Source organism: Cyprinodon variegatus, unplaced genomic scaffold (assembly GCF_000732505.1).
Source record: "Cyprinodon variegatus isolate N-32 unplaced genomic scaffold, C_variegatus-1.0 Scaffold367, whole genome shotgun sequence".
Taxonomy (NCBI): domain Eukaryota; kingdom Metazoa; phylum Chordata; class Actinopteri; order Cyprinodontiformes; family Cyprinodontidae; genus Cyprinodon; species Cyprinodon variegatus.
Window position 1 is genome coordinate 805,009 of NW_015150820.1, and position 19,875 is coordinate 824,883.

The 19,875-nt window shown below is 35.1% G+C and overlaps 1 protein-coding gene across 3 annotated transcripts; it reads right to left on the minus strand.

Moving 5' to 3' along the window:
* Nucleotides 1–403: 403 nt before the first annotated feature.
* LOC107092106 (periostin-like) lies at nt 404–12,343 on the minus strand. 3 transcript variants are annotated; one of them, XM_015386402.1, is made up of 22 exons: nt 12,161–12,343; nt 11,567–11,665; nt 9,043–9,107; nt 8,776–8,933; nt 8,520–8,684; nt 8,264–8,410; nt 8,043–8,184; nt 6,535–6,747; nt 6,277–6,411; nt 5,441–5,589; nt 5,151–5,287; nt 4,829–4,959; nt 4,586–4,716; nt 4,239–4,341; nt 4,039–4,106; nt 3,812–3,857; nt 3,680–3,709; nt 2,638–2,790; nt 2,510–2,557; nt 2,271–2,348; nt 2,159–2,182; nt 404–753 (listed from the first exon to the last, which is right to left on the minus strand). In XM_015386402.1, the coding sequence occupies exons 1-22, from the start codon at nt 12,277–12,279 to the stop codon at nt 728–730; spliced, it is 2,367 nt and encodes a 788-aa protein (XP_015241888.1). In that variant the 5' UTR covers nt 12,280–12,343; the 3' UTR covers nt 404–727. The 3 variants fall into 3 exon arrangements, with proteins under 3 accessions (XP_015241888.1, XP_015241886.1, XP_015241889.1); XM_015386400.1 differs by having other exon boundaries at nt 2,153–2,182; XM_015386403.1 differs by lacking the exon at nt 2,159–2,182.
* Between the last annotated feature and the right edge of the window lie 7,532 nt (nt 12,344–19,875).

Genomic DNA, 19,875 nt, shown 5'->3' on the forward strand with positions numbered 1-19,875 from the left:
AATCTCCTGCAGATCCATCCATGAAAGATTAATCCTATGAAATAAATTAAACCGCTCTTTCCAACAAATAAACTTATTTAGAATTAAGCAGAGACATTTCTTACAAAACATAAAAAAATTTGACATTTGCAAAGAAAAACGAAAATAATTTGTCATAATTTGACTTTTTTTTTTTCAATGAAAGCATTTTATTGCAAGATTTTTGGAAAATAGAAAAGAACATATTTAGACTTAGCCATATTATTTAAAAATGACAGAATCAGCCAACAAAATGTACATGAAACCTTAAACCACATACGGCTAGATATATCAAAGTTACATAGCAGTTGAAGCAATAAAATATAGTTCTTAACACCATGTTTTTTTTAAGCTGTTTCTCAAAATACCTCATAAACCATCTTTGTCCAAGATTCACATCTTTCAAAGTCATGAAAAAGTTAGAAACATTTTTTGTTACGATAAACTGACCTGATGTTCACTGGAATGACTAGATTTTTTTTTAAATCTGACAGAAAATTGTTCATTTGAACTGCTAACATTCAACGAACTTAAAGTTTCAATCTATATACAAATAAAGCACCATTAAAATTAAGAGTTTATAAGAACAGTTCTTTGTGGTTAGCAGGTGCTGTCGTCATCGGAAACCGACACTTCAGATCTTCTGTAGGAAACCACTTGCAGCCACCAAGTATAACTTCACCAGGAAGATATCGTCATCCGGCCAGCCTTAGTTCCCCCTCCTCCTGTTTCCAGCTAACAGAGAAGATAAAACAATAAATAAATGCGATCCACATAGAACAGCTTATTGCCTAAATGGGAAATATGATTTGCATTGCAGCTCAGACAACTTTATGGTCTGATCTCAGCTCTTTCCACATGGCAGAACCAGGCTCAGCACAGCAAGAGGTGGGAGTATGACTGCTCCCGCATAAGCTCACCATTTTTGTGAATTATGGACCTGAGACAGACCATACAGGAAAAAAAAGGTGCACAAATTGCAGCTGCACAGACATAGTAAATGTCAGCTTAACGTTTGTGTAAGCAATGTGCAGACAAGCATGTTGAAATGAGCAAGAAGCCACAGCTGACATTAGGAATTGGTTGACTTTTTTTGGAAATACACTCATGTGCTCCTTTACTGTGTGTAACGATAAAAAAGACTGATAGAATCCCTGTGTATGCATGGAAAATGTGATTCAACACTCGCTGCGCTTAACTTAGCTCATGAACTGGAAAGCAAAGGAATCAGCCAACGCACACATCAAAAAGCACCTACCGGTAAACCAGTGCTTTATTCATTATTTCTTTTATTTATGTGGAATAGAGTCAAATAAACTTCATTTATGTGGAAACTATAGAGGTTTACAGTACAGTAGGTTTTATTTTTTGACTTCCATTGTTTTTCCCAGTGAGGTTAGAAGGCAGCCCCAAGGGATCCAAGTAGTTAATCTACTTGGACCAAAACCTCCCCTTGTTGCAATTTGCCAGATTAATAATAATAATAATAATAATGGTAATAATAACAACAATAATTATTATTATTAAACTTTATTGATCTTATATTGGAGAAATTTACCTCTGCATTTAACCTATCCCTTTGGAGAGCAGTGGGCTGCCATTGTGGCACGCCCAGAGAGCAATCAAGGGTTAAGGGTCTTGTTCAGAGACCCAGAGTGGTAGTCTGTGGGAGTCGGTTTCAAACTCACAACCTCAGGATTCCAACCTCTATGCACTAACCACTACTTTAAACAGAAACATTCTAATAAAGTAGAAATACAATACATAAATGAAATAAAATATAACTGCAGATTTAGATCAATTGAACAAATCATTTTATTTGCTTTTGTTTCTGTTTTTTTATTTTGCTTTTTTTGTTTTTATTTAGCATGCATTTTTTTAAACTAAATGAAATCATTAACAGGGAAATAAGCACTTTGAGTTGATTTCTCAAAATGTCAAACCATTCCGTTAACAAAACCAAGCATGACTGACGGGACAAAGTAAAAACATGATGGAGGTTAAAAATGTGTGACATGGATGCATACACTGAATGAAACTAAAACAAACATCAGCTCAAACATAACGCTGTTGAATCCATTTTAAACACACTAGTGTTTGAGCTGTAATATTTCTTTATTCTTTTAATTTTTACCTATACCTTTTCTTGGATTAGGTCTTCCTTCTATGAAAGGAAAGCAAATATACACAGTCCATATTAATGATATACTATTTTTCTGAGTCGGTCAGTTTCACAGAATGATAAAACTCACTTTGGATCAGCCTGCGAAGTTGATCAGAGTCTAGATCAGCATTCCCTTCAATGGTAGTAATTCTTGAGAGGTCAAGTCCTAATGGAAAAAAAAATAGTTTTGACTGAACTTACACGCTTTGACAAGTCATAAATCTAATGTTTTAAAGCCCTTTATATTCTAATTATCATGTCATTCTAAAGATAAAGGCTGAATATCGCAGTAAATGTTCTTTGGCATGTACTTTAAATGTCACCTACCGTCCACTGCAATGTTTGTGGTGCCTGAACTGACAGAATACTGAGGCCCTGGAAAGAAAATTCATAAGTCATCAGAAGGATGAGTCATGTAAAGCTTTGGACAAAATGTCTGAAAGTTAAATCATTACCTGAGACAACCCTGGTGACTTTGGTAAAAGATGGATCCCCTTCAATGACTCTGGTGACTTTGGTAATAGACGGTTCCCCTTCAATCACCCTAGTAACCTTAGTGAAGGTGGGCTGCCCTTCAATAACCCTTGTGATTTTTCTCACTTCAGGAGCTGTAAAGATAAAGAGATTGTTTCATAAAGCTGGTATTACAATAACCTCTGGTCAAAACAATTTCTATTGCTTCTTTAAATGCCATAACATTAAATTACAACGTGTTTCTTAGCTAAAACACAAAAACAATAAATACTTAGCACAACAAATTCATTATTACTACATATTCTATTATAACTATTATTACAAATACAAATGCAAAGATCTGGTCATATGTGTTGTAGCTTCAGTGATTTATTTTAAATTACCTCTACATGTTTTAAGGTATATTGTGTGTAATTTTGTTAAGACTGACTTCACTTAGCCCTACTTTAGCCACATGAATAGCTTAAAAAAACTGTACTATAGACTGTATGGGGTTTCCCAATATTCAAAGGTTTTTTTACACCCTTTGTAATGACATTCATGGAAAAAAGAACCTACTCCAGCTTCCTCTATTTCTTTACTTTAGGAGATTCTTTGCATTGTTTGCTTCTGATGTACCTCACACCTCAGGGATCCTGGATAAGGTGTGCAAAGAGCAGCTGAAATGCCACTAATTCATTTTTGAGCTAATAAAAGAAAATGAATTTTTTTTTCTCCAGTTAGAGAGCTTAAAGAACCATAGATTAAATGCAAAAAGTTATAAACTCTTATATCAACAAGTCATACAAATATGAAGAGCAAACATCCTCACTTAAGGGAACTGGAATTTAAAATATGGCTGTTGTTAAATCACTTGGAAAACACTGACAACTTTGGCACATAAAATAATAATTAACATCACAATATAGCATTCTTGAGCAAAGATTATCTTTTGATGGATTACTATCCTCTAAAGAAAACAAAAATAAAGTAAAGGATGTAGCTAGAGGAACACCATAACAAAAGTAGCTTAATTATAATTACTTTGTTGGACAACACGGGTGATGATCCTCTCTAAAAGTAAAAGAAAACATCAATTTAGTTGATAAAAAAAAAACATTTTGAAAAAGGTTCTGAATAAACAATCTTAATAGTATCACAAATATCATAGCTTACTCATAAATGTAAGTGGTATTTCCTGATAAGTGTATCCTGACACGAACTGTAAAAATATTGAAGAGGAGTTAGAGCAGAGCAGTATGCATTTAATTAATAACATGCATAAAAATGCATGTTATTGATTAAAATGATGCCTTACATTCTGAAGATCATGGTACAAGTTTTATTTCATACAGAAGAAAACATAGCATAAGTACTAAAGCTTTGATTAAAACCTAATTCACCTTGATTTGGATGTAAGAAATGAGTTTCCTGAGTATCGACAGGAGATCCTGGCTCCCTACAGGGATATCTGGAAGACAGCAGAGGAAGTTAACCACAAATAGACTTTTACTGCAGTTAAAAAAAACAAAAAACATTTGCATGTCTTGACAGATTTAATAATAGGAGTGAATGTTAATGAAATTCAACATGGAATTCCTACCTTCAGGGTACAGGACTTGGTCGACAAAATGAATAACACCATTTGTGGCCATTTTATCGGTTTCTGGGAGTACGACAGAATTGACTTGCACAGCATCATCTGCCTGAGAGCAAAAGTTAAACCAATAATGAAAGACAAAAATGTGACCTAACTGACAGCAGTAACATGGATTTCCAGGAATTGGTAGTCGCTTGCTGCAGACTATGGTATCACAATCTAAGATGACTATCTAACATGTAACTGACAATATAACTGCTAAAGATTCAGAAACCAAAACCTTCAATGATTAAACCTTTTTTCTAAAAAATATATTTCCTTTATTAGAATTTTTGATGCTATATGCTTACATATTTTAGTTTGAGGTTGCTTCCCTGGAGAGATTTTAAAAGATTTGTCACGCGAGCCTCCAAACCGCCTCCGATGACAATACCATTACTGAAGTGATATAGAAGAATTGTCCTAAGAGCATTAAGGTTGCCTGAAAAAACATAACAGCAAAACATGTTTATTAAGAAACTTACAAGAATTTGAATTGCCACCATAAGTGCAGGAGAGATAAGAACAGGTAAGGTCATTATGGTAAGAGGCACCTTTCAGCAATCTCACATCTCTTTCAGTCAAAGCAGCAAACGCCTTATCGCTGGGGGCAAACAGAGTAAAGCCTCCCTCCTGTTTGAGCAGGTCTGTCAATTGAGCAGCTTCCATTAGAGACAAAAAGATCCTGCGGCACAAAGAAAGGAAAAAAAAATAGGCTGTAACTACAGAGAGTGTGTAATTTGCATTAGAAATTTTCCTTTTTTTATGTGTTCTCGGTGAATTTAATGGAAAACAAAAAGTGGTTTGAGAATTACTCTGCATCTTAACCCCAAAGTTTACCGGTACTTAGTTTTTTTTATCTGTTGGGGAACTTACTTAAAACTTCCGTTTTCAGTCAGAATCTCAAACATAGATTTTTCTGCAGGTTTCAACGTCGTCCTCATGACATGAAGGGCTCCATTGCTCCCTTCTTTGCTGCCTCTTATGAGGCAGGAATTCTCAATACAGACCGCCTAGAGAGAAATCCACTAGTTTAAAGGAAAAGATTGATGTGATGTTTCCAAAAAAATATTGTGATTAATGGAATAATGACATGAAAGATGATGTGTTTGTCTAGTGGTACAGAGCTCTAATTTTCAGGCAGGGTTCTGGAGACGATGACGCACCGTGCGGTAAATGAAGACCCTGAGAATTTTTCCTCCAATGGTCTCCAGCTGCTGGCCATTATACAGTTGTCCAAGGCCAATCTTATTTTTAATGATGTGGTTCTCCAGGATGATCCTGAGGTCCCTTTGATCCATTGCCATCAGTTCCTCTGCAATCGAAAAACATTTATGTAATGCCTGTGCAAGTAGAGTAATTCACAATTGCAAATAATGTTTTGCAGAACGTATTAATTATTACCCCAGCAAAAAACCTGCATGTTACTACAAAGGTGTCATTAAGTAATGCCTTTGATTATCAGTGATTTTAAAGGTTACAGAACCTATAGTATCATATAAATCAGGATAACTCAGTATACGTTATTTATGTATTAATTTAGTCTAAATTTCTTAAAGTTAATAATTGGTACTCTTATTGCATGTTTAATAGCCTCTTTTGCTTAATCTCGTTAAAGAATAGAATGCTTGGATGACACCCTCCATAAAATCCTCTCAGCTATTTATTTTTACTGCTGATTAACTTTGAATTAAAATCTTTCCAATGAAGATGAAAAATAGCTGAACAGGAAAGTAGCACAAGTTCTAATGATGACGAAGTGCTTCCATATTTTACCAAACCCAAAATACCTATATATCTTTGGTTTTTCAAAAATAAATGATCAATTCTCCTACTTTATGAGCATTTTTATAATATGCCTGCATAAATATGAACAACAATCTAGTAAGAAAAACTTAAAACAGTTAAACTAAATAAGAAGCAGCCAGCTGTATCTTTAGGTCCTCTGAGGACTGCAGATAAGAGATGGCATGCTTGCTATTGCAAGCTGTTTGTGACTCACCAGTAAAGACGTCATTTAGAGGAGCCAACAAGGTGTATTCAGCGTCTGCTCTAATGTCGGCAGAAATGCCCAGCTCGGACATCATGTCACCAAATGTTGATTGGGAACTTCCCAAAAGTTCCATTACCTGCTTAGCTTAAAAGCAAAAAAAATAAATAAATTTAGATGCTTTTAAAATATTAAAAACAGATCAAACATATTTCACACCTAAATAGTCTGCTTAAGTAGGAAGGTTGGGGGACAGATTGGTGATCTAACCTGAGTCTGGAATTAGCACTTGATCGATGAGGTGAATAACACCGTTGGTAGTGACTATGTCCTTTTTGAGCACCATTTTGACTCCATTAACCGTTAAACTCTCTCCATCGCAGCCAATTTCAATGGTGTTTCCCTCCAGGGTTTCATAAGAAGTTCCAGCCATGATGGCCTCAGAGCACTGGACTGAGTCCAGGATATGGAAACTCAGAAGAGCTGAAAAAAAACAACAACATATAAAATATTTATTATCTTCAAAGAAAGTAGTAAGACATGAATAGGAGGCATTGACAGTGAATAGTCATGTTAATCTAAACAAATAATCCCCGGGGAGCCTGTAGAACCTTGTGGACCCTTTGCTGAATGTCTTGATCTGTTTAGAATAGTTCTGATCTTATTCATAGAGTTACACGGGACAAGGACAAGGGAACCTATGGCAGCAATATTTTAATTTATTTTACCTAAATTATTAAACCTTTATTAAAACAGCTGCTCTTTGCTACTAAGAGAATTTACAAATCTGCCAACATTTTCTTTTTTTTAAACTCACTAAATATTTGAAGAGTTTAAGTCATGACTACTGTTGTGTTTACTGTGTAAAAGATGACTCAATAATCCCATTTAGAATAAATACAAAGCATTTCAACACACATTTTTACATATGGGACATAAAATGTACCTATTATAGGAAGTTAAATCTAAATACAGTTCTGGTTATAACTTTAAAATATTAAACAAACAAATTTCTTCAAATTTGTCTTAGAAAATTGTTTTATATTGGAAAACAATACAGTCAACAATAAGAATATTTGTTTTGAATATTTAAATTTTTAAACAGCATCAAACATACATAGGCTTATACATATATAGTAATAATTAGTGTAATGTCCCTTTTCCAGTTACAACCTCTAGTATTTTTTAGTTTATAAAGGGTTAAGCCTTTGTGGGTCCTAGATTTTCATTGGAGTCAGTCAATCATGATAATGAATTTCCTTTAAATTGAGGGCAATAGTTTGAGTTAATGGTTGGACACAACCGGGTCTTCCAAGACAACGAAAACCAAACCAAAGAAAAACCAAAGCTGGTTTTGGACAGAATAAAGCAGCCAAGCTTTAAGCTTCCCCAAAAGATTTTCCAAAGCCCTGACCTCAACTCCATGGACATTTTGAGGAATATGCTCTAAAGCAAATTATGTGCCAAGAAACCAAGAACTTGAATTACTTCTAACATTTCCACCATGAGGGCTAGTCAAAAACCCTTCAAATGATGGTTACAAAAGGCGCATGTTTGAAAAGTGGATTGAAAAGGCTCATAATTCTTGTTCATCATGATAATGAAGCTTTTTTTAACCTGTGATGAAAAAATAATTATTTCAAAACCTCATCAAAAGTCTAATGATTGTCCCACAATGGGAAAATTATAATAGTTCCCTGTATTTAAAACAGATTTAACATCAAAAGTAAAAGAATTTAATACTCAGTTTAGTTTTAACGAACAATGTTGAGATTTACCTTTGAGGACATCGTCGTCACCCAAAAGTCTCTCCATGGAATCACCATCAATCTTATCAAAAGCGTCATTGGTGGGAGCAAAGAGAGTGTAGTGTCCTGGCTGACCCAGTTTTTCAAGCAGTCCAGCCTTCTCAGCTGCTTCCTATGGTTTCACCAGCAAACTTATTGGTAAACTTCAACATAAAATGAATATAGGAACTATCTTAAATATTTATACTTACAGACAAGGTTGTCAAGTCATCGTTAACCTCAATGTAATCCTGAATAGTGCTTCCAACACTAGTGATGACACGGTCAATGACATGGACGACTCCATTGGTTGCTACCTGGTTACCATAGATAATCCTTGCACAGTTCACAGTCACCACCTGTGGGCAATATACATTTTCACGGTAAACCTCAGATACTTTGTTCAAACACAACAAGACAATGTTGTTTTAGTGCAACTCAGTGTAACAAGTACATAACACTACTCACCCCATTGGAATAATGATTAATATAGAGACCAAGATCATTGTACATAGAAGTCAGGGTCAGTCCGTTCTTTAAATCTTTGGTCAGTAGGCGTTTGTTGACCATGTGATAATGCAGTGCATTGTAAAGTTCAATGTTGACATTGCTGACCAGTGCATTCCTTACTGTCTGTAAGATGATGGAAACAAAATGGGTATAAATAAGACAAGGGACAAAGAAGTTACAGATTTTTTAGTTGTTGTTGTTTTTCATGACTCACATCATCTAACAGCTCCCAGGCATCGTTGCTTGGAGCAAAGAAAGTAAAGGATCCTGGTCCCTCAATCTCAGGTCGAAGTTTAGAAATGTCCGCATAATTTTGGGTTGAGGTGGCCTGAACTAGACCCAGACTCCCATACACATGGTCAATAGGAGCAACTGAAAAAAAATTAAATAAATCAAGAAAATGTATACATCGTGTGTTTTAATTGAGAACATGTAGTAATAAATGCTTTTACAATGCAGCCAGAATGTTAAAGCACTATACCTGCAGGGCAGCCTGGCATGCCATCAAGTTTGATATATCCTGGACAGCACTCATACAGCACAGTCCTGCAGAGAAACTTGTATTACAACTTCTTGGAAATAACTTAGCTCAGTAGCATAACTACTTAGAAACTCCTAATGATTTGTATGTTTTGGATTAGATTGTCCATCTTTCAGAGGAGTTTTTTGTGTTTGCTAATGTAACTCATTATTTTCTGGATTATCTTCACAGTGGAATCCAGTCGAGCGCTTTGAGCCAAAACCCTGCCTTGAGGATGATGCTACCATTTCCGTAGTCATTTTTAAGATAAACAATTAATTTTAAGCTGTTACTGGCAATCGGCCAATCTCAAACATGTTAGAATTTTTTTTTTATAATATATTTATGGGTTATTTATTTATAAATTGTGAGACTATTACAATAGACATATATTTAAAAAACAATTAATCAACGTAGATTTTTTTTTTGTTCCTCAACTGAGTTTTCTAACACAAAGCTCGACTGATTCAAGTTACTTTAGTGGTTAAGAATCAATCAGAGCTTCCTCTCATTTGATCCAATGCTGTATCCTTAAGAGAATGGTAAAACTTAATGTGGAATTGCTGGGTTCATATGTAATTTACTGTAACATGTTAAAACATGTTGAAACTGCAGGTTGGATTCCCCAATGGAAAAGCTACTATGTAATGAAGATCATTTCACACTGACTAACTCGCAGGTATTCAGCAGTAAAAAGACCCTCAAGACATAATACTCCACATGCAGCTATTAAAAATAAGCAATAACATATGCATAAAGAGATGGGGGGTGGGGGGGTGGGGGGTCGTAGGGATAGATGTCCAAGATTTTTTTGGGGGCAGAAGTTTATCCCATAGAATAGAAAATCCCTTTATTGTCCCACAATGGGAAAATTCTGGTGTTACAGCAGCAAAAAAGATTATGTAAAAAAGAAAAAATAAGACCAATACAAAGTTTTTTTTTGTTTTAGGAATTAACCACTTGCTATTGGTTCAGGGAAAAGAGACATGCCACAACGATTTAGCAGAAAGTAAATAGGGGCATAAAGTATTCAAATTTAAGAGTTTTCTTTTCCAGGAGGTTGTTTAAAATCCACATTCCATCTGAGCTCCACATGTGTTCTCCAGTTGTTGCAGACATCTGAGACTGGGATTAAATAACCCCTGTGCTTTTACAGTATGCCATGTTAAAGAAGGAATAAATACATATTAGAAAAAACATTTAACAAATCTCTGAAAATGTTCTCTCTGGTAGAGCCCAATAACCAAACAGCAAATTGTTAAAAGTTCAGACTTTATAGGGAGACAGAATATTGAAGTCCACTGTTCTTTGTTTAATCCTCTGCTAATATTCTAAACAGACAAAACGCCCCTGCTTCCAGGTCATGGGTAAGTGCATGTATATAACATCTGTATTTGAATTAAGGTTGAATGGAGTTGCAGGGGTGGCAGTGAGCTCATACAAGCCCCGGTGGGGCAGAGTCAGCAAAACTGGTGTTATATTGCTTTCCCACAGTGAAAGATTGTGTCTGGCATAGAGCCTGGAAACTTCTGACCATCTGCATCTTTATAAAAGTACTGTTCCACTTAATGTCTTGATAACTTCATTGTAAAGCTCCCCTATTTATTGCATATGGTGTTATTGTAATCGAATACTTCATTGTCTGTCAAAGAGCTTGGTAGTTAGATTTTCTTGGAATCAAACTCAGCTTCAGAAGTAGAAATTCTAGCTTTGGGAAAAGCATAATATTTTTGCTGGCTACATGAGATTTAACCCAGTTGGAGCAAAATGAAAAGAATAATTTAAAGCTTACTGCCTGAACTCCTGCTGTTAAAAGCCTAATTTAGTCAAAACAGCTGTACGGTACCACTCAAGGGAGTGGGCTTGTGTTTAGTTGTGTGATAGAAAGTAGAGTTCATCCAGGGTGTCGTTTATGTTATAATTACATCTGAATGACATTTTAAAATAATATATTTATATAGAGAGGAAAGAAAACACTTAAAGACCATTTAAAACATGCTTGGCTTAGTTGCATGCATAAATCCCAATGTGCTGAGCCAGCAGGGGTACCAACAAAAAAGGGGTTTTTGTGACAGAGCTGAATGTGTTTCCATTCATGAATACAGTGACTATTCTGCAGCCACATCATATCCTGGAATCAGTGGTTCACCGCTGTGGCATTCAACGACCACCGGGCTTCTATCGTTACAAACACCCTATTGAAGTTTATGGGCTAGAGTAGGATTGTAGTGGAGACACAATGTTTTAGGACTGCTTCTATAAATGTGTTTTTCATTCTACACAGCAGTGCAACTTAAAGTAGCATAACAGATGTCTGTTACTGTGGCAACATCCAAGTTTCCATGAAGGCGATAGGAGAAATAGGAGAAAATGGAAGAGCAAGCAGAAACGGCAAAAAAAAAAAAAAAAAAAAACACAGCAAAAGCTGCAGGCAACTTTATTTCCTAATCTCATGACATTTCATTAAACTTTTTAACCAACTTACGCTTTCTTTCCGCAGATGGACCCGTGGTACCAATTACGACAAGTGCTAAAGTATTTCTTCTTTGTCCCCATAACTTGCTGAAGTGCACAGACGTTGGGTCTGTTCAGATTTGTGAGAGAAGATGTGACAAGGATTAATAATCGTACTAAACAAATGAACGTTGCTTTTGAATTTCATTTATTCAGCTTGACTATGTGGAAAAATAAACTGCTTGGAAAGATGTCAAACTGCCAAATATGACTAAATATTTAGCAACTGGAATAAAGATTTCACTAGGTGTTATGCATATAATGTGACAGTTATGAAACATGTATAATGTTATGTATAATTCATCGTGATTATTTTGAGGTTTTGTCATTCAGGTGAAATAATATTTAATGTGTTAAAGATTTTTCGAAATATTTTTAAACTCAGTTTCAAGAAAAAAAACCTTTCTTGGAGAGAAAAACAAACAAATGTGCAAAGGTGATAAGACATTTTCTCAAAATCTCGAGATTCATGCATGTGCAGTGAAAAAAATAAATTGTTATAGGGCAACTATCCAAATAAATCATATCTTAACATTAAAAAAGCCTTTGATAATCTCTGACTTACCCTTCCTTTCTTGCCCTGATGCGGCTGTGGGAAACTATTTTGTCATAAGCTGAGGAGTTGACATAATCAAAGGTGAAAAGCACAAAGAGTGCAAAGGCAGACAGAAAAAGGAGCTTCATGCTTGAATCCTTGACGCTCCTCCAGCCCAGAGTAAAATGAGTAGACTCTTAGCTGGGGTTTATATAGCCATAGTCTCACCCTCCACTTCAGGAGGATGGTTGAACTTCTGACATGTATTAGCAAACCAAACCTTTCCAAATGCCACATTTATCCTGTCTGTCACTAGGCTGGAACACTTTTTGTATGATAAATTGTGGTCTATAAATCACTAGTACTTTTTTTTCCTTTTTAAAGAAACAATAATATTTGTAGAACACAATTTTCTAAAAATGAAAAGTGCACACATTGTTTTTTTTTTTTTTTTAGAAATACCCTCGGCAAACTTTTGAAAACCCAAAATAAAATCTTTTAAATATATAAATAAAGCAAGTAAATATATAAAAAATTTGGGTAAGTTTTTATATTTGCATAAAAATTATAAGAATTAAGCTGCAACTAATTTAATACGGTGTAAGAGGGAAAAGCAAACAGAGAATATAGCAGTAGAAAGAAAACAAATAATACTGCACATACAAAATTCTGCAGCTTAAGAAAAAAAAAAAAAAATACTTTAAATATTCAGAAATATTCAGAATGCAGTTTGTTCCCCCTAGTGGCAGAACAGAGTGCAAACACCTTACTTAATCACATGATTAAATTTAGTTTTCATAATCACAAACCTTACATTTCAATGTCTCCATATATTGTTAAAAATGATTTTTAAACACACTTTGTGGAAATAAACATAACTTCCTTTAAGTTTATCATTTATTCATGATTTTTATGTTATTTCAGTTGGAATATGAAAAAATGTATGTGTAATTTCATAATGCCAAAATAATGGGAGAGAATCTTTTCAATGTTTTTTTTTTCTTTTTTATAAATATTTTATTCAAATTCAGAAATTATTTTCTTATAGTTAGGGTCATTGTCCTCCTGGTGGATCACTAAAGATACCTTACTTTATGGGGTTTGGCAAAAACAAATGTTCTTAGTTATCCCAATTAACCTAAACATGTGCAGACACAATAGACTGATTTAATATCAGACAGAGAGGAAATGTTTTGTATTTTTAATAAGGTGAATTTAAATAGTTATTTTAGTTGTAAACATCATCTCCATCTGTTTTTAGATGGTCTCTCTGGAGACTTTCAACTTAAAAATAAAAGTCTTTTAAAAAGGTAGATTACACAGGAAATTACTGTTTATGAAACAGCTTAAATATATAAAATCCTAGTTTATAGACAGCTTGATCTCATGTGTCAAACATTTAAATATAGTCCCGGGTACTAAAATTATTTTTTATTTCCTTTTTTTTTCCACATAATGCACTGTGAATAACAGGAAGGTAATCATTTATTTCTAAGTACCACTGCAATAAAAGATTGTAATAAATAAATAGTTGAATTTCTTACATAGTGAGAAACAGAGTAGATATACTCAGGCCTCACTTTAGTTTACTTTTGTAGCTTCTCTTGTGGAAAGAAGTAAAGAAAAAACCTCAATGCATTTCCTTTTCTGTGTGACTTCATCTATTTTTCCCCCAGTGTTTAACTGTCATTACACTGTCACAAGTACAGAGCAACAAAATGAACTCTTTGCATTTAACCTATCCCCTTGGGAAACAGTGGGATGCCATTGTGTGGCGCCCGGGGAGCAGTCTGGGGTAAAGGGTCTTGTTCAGGGATCCAGTGTGGAAGTGGGGCTGGAACTCAGAGCCTCAGGACTCCAAGCTCTGTGCCCTAACCACTAGGGCTTGGGGAGTGTTGGCCAAGTGGTTAGAGCAGTGTGCTTGTGCTCTGAGAAGGTTGCAAGTTCAATCCCCACAGCATGCACTCTGGTTTCCTGAGCAAGACCTTTAACCCCACACTGCTCCCTGGGTACCACAAAATGGCAGCCCCCTGCTGGTTAAATGCAGAGATTAAAAAATAAAATTTTTTGACATGTAACCATCATACCGACATACAGTAGATATTAAATTGGCATCAATTTCATTGGAATGTTACTCATACCTTACCAGGTGTCTTTGGTATATTCCTCATATGTGTAAGACAAAAATTGACTTGAAAATTGACTTGAAAATCAACTAATCAAAGATGATGCAAATATATGACTGAGAAGTAGTAGCCTTGCCCGTACATTTCCTGTTTTATTTTTAATTAATGGGTAAAAAAAAAAAAGTGAAAAATGGCCAACTAACCATAAGAGCCAGCAAGCTATGTATTTCTTCAATCTGATATTTAAAGAAAAACTAATGAAATGCTCTTTAATCATTCGGGAATACACTTATTATACAATCCTATCATGCAATTCAACTAAAGAGCAACAAACCAACTTGTTTCTAATTTCAGTCTCACTAGGAATAATTAGACGCACAGCAGTATTTGAGCTCGGATTTAGAACATTCATTGTCTCAATCAGTGACTTCCATGCTCTGGTTGATGCAGACATAAACACTATTAGCCATAAGAGAATTTTTTTTCCCCTCAAATCTTAAAAGATGTTTCCATTAAAGTTCAAATGAGTGCTAATAAGAGCACCACAAAAAATCAAAGACGGCGAGCCTAGAAAGATTAAAACCATGTGTTCAGTGGTAACAGAAACAGTTTTTGTTTCACGGGACTGATTTTCTCTAGCATCCAACTATGAGGTGAAGGGTTTTTTTTTTTTTTTCTGTTGGTAAAAACAATATAACAATATACAGGATAAAGCATCATGGCGTTCATATCTATCTTCAACTGAAATACTCCCCACATAGGAGGGTTAGAATTTACTTAAAAACATATAAGCTTGGGTTCATGATGTCTTTTATATATCAAGGTTCAGGCTGTCTATAGTTGTGTGATGTTATGAGATGTGGGGGGTATCTTTGTGTCACACTGGCGGCCCCCTTAATACCAACTGAGCACTATTTATATGCTAAGTTTACCTGAGTACTGCTGTTGACCATGTTCAACCTTTATGGATTACAGTGTACCCATCTTCCATCTTCCTCCAGCAAGATAATTTCAAATGTCAAAAGCCAAAACCACCTGTAGGTGATTTCTTGGCTTTAAAAACATTCATTTGCACCCCAACTATCCCAGAAGTCTCTAAAAGTAAATAACAAATCTTTAGGATGTTGTACAAATTAGGATTTTAATGTTTGGCAGCATCTGCATGAAAATATTGCATTAATGTGGACAGAATTTCCAGCAATTTATTCCTTTTCTTTTTATTTTTGCCAAAAAGATTTAAGGCATGTATACTCGTTAACAATAGCAGTACAATCCCAGGAAATTCTTTCAACGTTATTAAATGCCTCCTACGATTGTCCAGGAGTCATGTATTTCAATGGTAATTGTATAAAACTGAATAAACAAAACAAAATAGATAATAATAATAAAAGAGACCAAAAACGATTAATTTGAGGATTTTTGAAAGCTAGGTTCGCAGAATTCACTACAGGACCAGCAGGTTCTGTACCAGTTTTTTCCCCCACTGCCATCAGACGGTTGAACTGTCTAATCAAGACTCTGCATCACACTTAAAAACATCATATTTGCACGACCAACAAGGCTGATTTTTTTCACAGTCCCTTTATAGAACACAACACAATGTTCTACTGCATTTTGCACCATAATAATACATTTTACACTGCCCTGAACCTTTCCATGTTAATGCATTTTGCACCATTACTTTGAACTGGTTTGCCTTTTCTCCTACACTGTTTACATTCTGATCACTGCTGCACTTTATAAATGGTAATGTTCATTTAATTGTTGTTAGCTGCTCATTCACTGTTGACAAGGTGTATACATCGAAATACATTGAAATTTGTTTGTGTATACACTCCATGTACGTATATAAAATGACAATAAAGTTTGTCTAAGTTGAGGAACTGATTACTGTTAATGCCTGGCGGCATGTTCAATTGCATTTATTGTACTCCCTCAGGTATTACAGAGGTAGAATGCAACTCATTAACTACAAAGTTGCAGTTTTACCAGATATCAACGATGTAGCATCCACTAGTCCCTTGCCATAATAACAAGATTATAAGTCCATGGCCGTGCCATACTGGCTCCCATTCTGCTGTAGAATTAGAAACCTGAAGCTAGCTCCTATCCTGCTCACAAAAGACCAGGATTTGTTGCTTTACCCTGCTCTTGTCATTTTATTTTATTTATTTATTTAGCATTATTTTGGTTTAGACTGCTGCAGATAATAGCTTAATTTACTATTGTTATTGTATCTTACAGAGATAAAACAACTTTTGTAAAATTTCCTGTGTATTAAGTAAGGCCTACCATTACCTCATGACCACATCATTATATATTTCTATTATAGCCTAAAAGCAGCTGAAATGTATGCATCATAAACCACTAGAGGGTCTTTATGACTGCATTTACTATGATTGATGATGAAAAGATGCCACCTCGTCAACATACATTATATCTTCACATCTAACACTGTGTGCTTGATGCCCAAGTCTGAATAATGATATGAAATAAATTATCTTGTTATCAAATTGAGGTTTTACTGACAGAAGAGGTGCCCTTTCTGTGATTACTGTAACAAATCACAACAAATAATGGAGAAATATTATTATTTTTTTTTATTTTTTTTTTACAGAATTTAAAGCTCTGAGAGTTTTGTTATATTGTTACATTTTATTCATCCTTGGTTATGAAAGCAAACAGACTTGGTCAAATTGAGGATTGTTCTAGCAGCATTCAAATAACTCCAATGCAACACCAATGAAACAGATTTATGTACAAAAGCAGACCAGGTTAAATCATGTTTTGGATTGATTTTAATCCTGAGTGCTTCTTCTTTTAGGGCGATCATAGCTGAGTACTACAAATATGGTAATGTAAGACAAAAACTATGATTGCAAAATGGTTCTTGTGCCAGTGAGCACAGAATTAAGCTAACATAGTTCAGTTGTGTTAAATTCAAATATACTAACTGTTTTTAACAAAATCGAATTCACAGATTTTTTTTCAACCAAACATGTTTTTGAATAAAAAAAGGCAGTTACCATTACAATACATTTGAACTGATTTTATTAATATTTCAAAATGTCTCAGAAGTAATACAAGTTTTCAAAGAAATGAAATATATTTATTATGCCATTTGCCTGCACAACATAAAACACTGATTACATAGCAAATATTTTGGAAATACTTCCTGAAACAAATCCCAAAATGTTCTTCTCCATTTCAAAATCGTCATTAGCTTAGACAGTTGGGTTTATATACTTTGAGCCAATTATCTGCTGTAGATTATTCAGAATTTCTTGCATAATTATATAAACTAAAATAACAAAATATCAGGTGTGATATTAGTTTTTTTTAGATAGAGACAGCATTTTATATGTTAAAGTGAGAAGATAGCTCAGTAAAGGAGTATAATAAGAAAGGCAGACATATTTCAACAGTTTTGAGTGAGCTGCTGAAAGGAGCTAGAAAAAGTTAACAGTGCAATTCCTGAGCACTAAGTGAGCAATATTGTCACTCATGAATAAAGAAAAATAACATTGTATAAACCAACTACAGACTCTACCTTCTGTATTTTTACAGTTAATTGAGCCTGGCTATCTTCAAAATATTAAGATTAGGTAAGCGATTGTTAAAACGAAAAGATTTGCCTCAAATGTCATTCCTCTGTGCATACATTATTTACATTGTTGTAGATTTATTTTTGCACCTTCTTTGGACCATTTGTCACTTCATTAGAAAGTATGGTACAAGAAAGCCTTACTTCCTGAATGTGTGTGTTCACTTTTCTGTGGGACTTCAACATCTTCTCTCCGACTATCTCAGTTTTGTTCCCTAGAGAAGGAGCTTGGTTCATCACATTTTAGGAGGGAGATTTGCTTCTCAGATTCAGGGTTTGACTGCTTTTTGGATATTTCTCTCTCAGTCTTTTCTGTGCTCCACACAACAACAGAACAATTCCTTTTTTCACTTGAGCATGGAGAGTTGGTGGTCTTTGCTGCTTTACTCTGCAGGACGACCGGGGATTTTGGATCCAACATGCTTGGCTCTTTCTGACGTTCATTGGCAGCAGGTTTACGACAATATTTAAAGGAATTTCCAGGATATGCCAATGTTGTGCTTGCAACTGGACTTGTCCCCCCACAGTGAGGCTTACTTTTTAACATTCCCAAAACTTCATAGCGGAAGCTAGAAATATCTTGCTTCAGCTCCTGGTGATTGAAAAAGAAAATAAAGAGAAGAAAACATTTATCATAACCATCCAATATAAATTACTAGGTCAATAACAATTTTGTTGTTATGTGTGTAAATGGTAAATAATTAGTAACAAAATGTGATTAAGTAGTACAACAACCAGACCAAAATATCATGACATGCATGCACCCTATTTTGTGTGACTGACTCAACTTAAAGGGGCATGTTCAAAACAGTAGCAATATGAAGTTTAAACTTAATTGTGTGAAAGCAAGATGTCGAATGGTTAGCCTCTATTTAAGGATAAAGGCAGAAAATGTTGAACCATTGGTTATAGTGGATTCCTTCCTGAATATGAGACTAAATGTTATAGTTCATTACAGACAGTGCTTAGAAAAGCAGGATAGTTTTATTAAGACATTGATATGAGAGAGGAAACTTAAAAAAATAACTTTTTTAAAATTTTAAAATTTTTTAGCAAAACTGACCTGAAATGCTTTAGAATATACCCTGAAACCAGGAAGACAAATAATGTGCAGGAACTGAATCATTTATTGCAACACTGACTTGCATTTTACACAAGTATTAGCTTAATTTGAAATATACTAAATTATTTTGCCGTGAATATAAAGCACTTAAAAGTAGGGCTTGAAGATATGACCAAAACTCATATGAAAATGTATTAATAAATTCAATCAATAAAATTGTTAGAAATCCAGTTTGTGTGGCCTGTTTGTGTGTCTCCGTTTTCCACCACCAGGAGGTGCCCTGTCTTCGCTGTCCCTCGATGCACACCTGCGGCTCATTGGATCATTATCTGGAGGAGTATTTGAGCAGTGGACTGTCACTACCTCAACGCCAAAGTGTTTGCCAGTTTTGGGTACTCTAGCCAAGCTGAGTTCAGCTGAGTCTAACCTAGCTTTGTTTCTCTGAGTCTAACAAGTCTTTTTGTCTTTGCTCCCCGGCAGGAAGCTTTCCTGTGTTACTGGATTCCTGGACCTTCTCTCCCCTGGAAGGAAGAACAGAGTTACACTGAGCAGGGAAAAACCTCCACATGTTCTGTTCAAGAACCCATCGGAAATCCGAGTGACAGTCCGCTCCATTACTCCTCCGGGTCCAACACTTGTCAACCTGTCCGCCCTCCAACGTGTGCGCTATTCTCTGGATTTACCACACAGACCGGATTCAAGGACTAACAAGGTCCCCCTCCTAACGCAAGTCCTGTTCTTGCAAAATCTAAGTGCTTCCAAGATTCCCACGGTACCTGAACTGACCAATGAACTTCCCTTCTCACTTCCAGTTCCGGGTTAACAGCTCACTGAGTTCCAGATCCAATTCCTGTTTAACCACTTCAATAAACCTGTTAAACTTTTTCCGTGCTCTTTGAGTGGTTTCTCTGCATGTGGGTCAGATTCGTTAAACCGATCTTGACAAAAATAT

Coding starts and splice junctions, on each gene's coding strand:
- LOC107092106 (XM_015386400.1), bottom strand. CDS start 12,279: ATGAAGCTCCTTTTTCTGTCTGCCTTTGCACTCTTTGTGCTTTTCACC. Junction 11,666..12,160: donor ATCAGGGCAAGAAAGGAAGG/GTAAGTCAGAGA, acceptor AAATCTGAACAG/ACCCAACGTCTGTGCACTTC. Junction 8,685..8,775: donor CCTGGGAGCTGTTAGATGAT/GTGAGTCATGAA, acceptor ATCATCTTACAG/ACAGTAAGGAATGCACTGGT.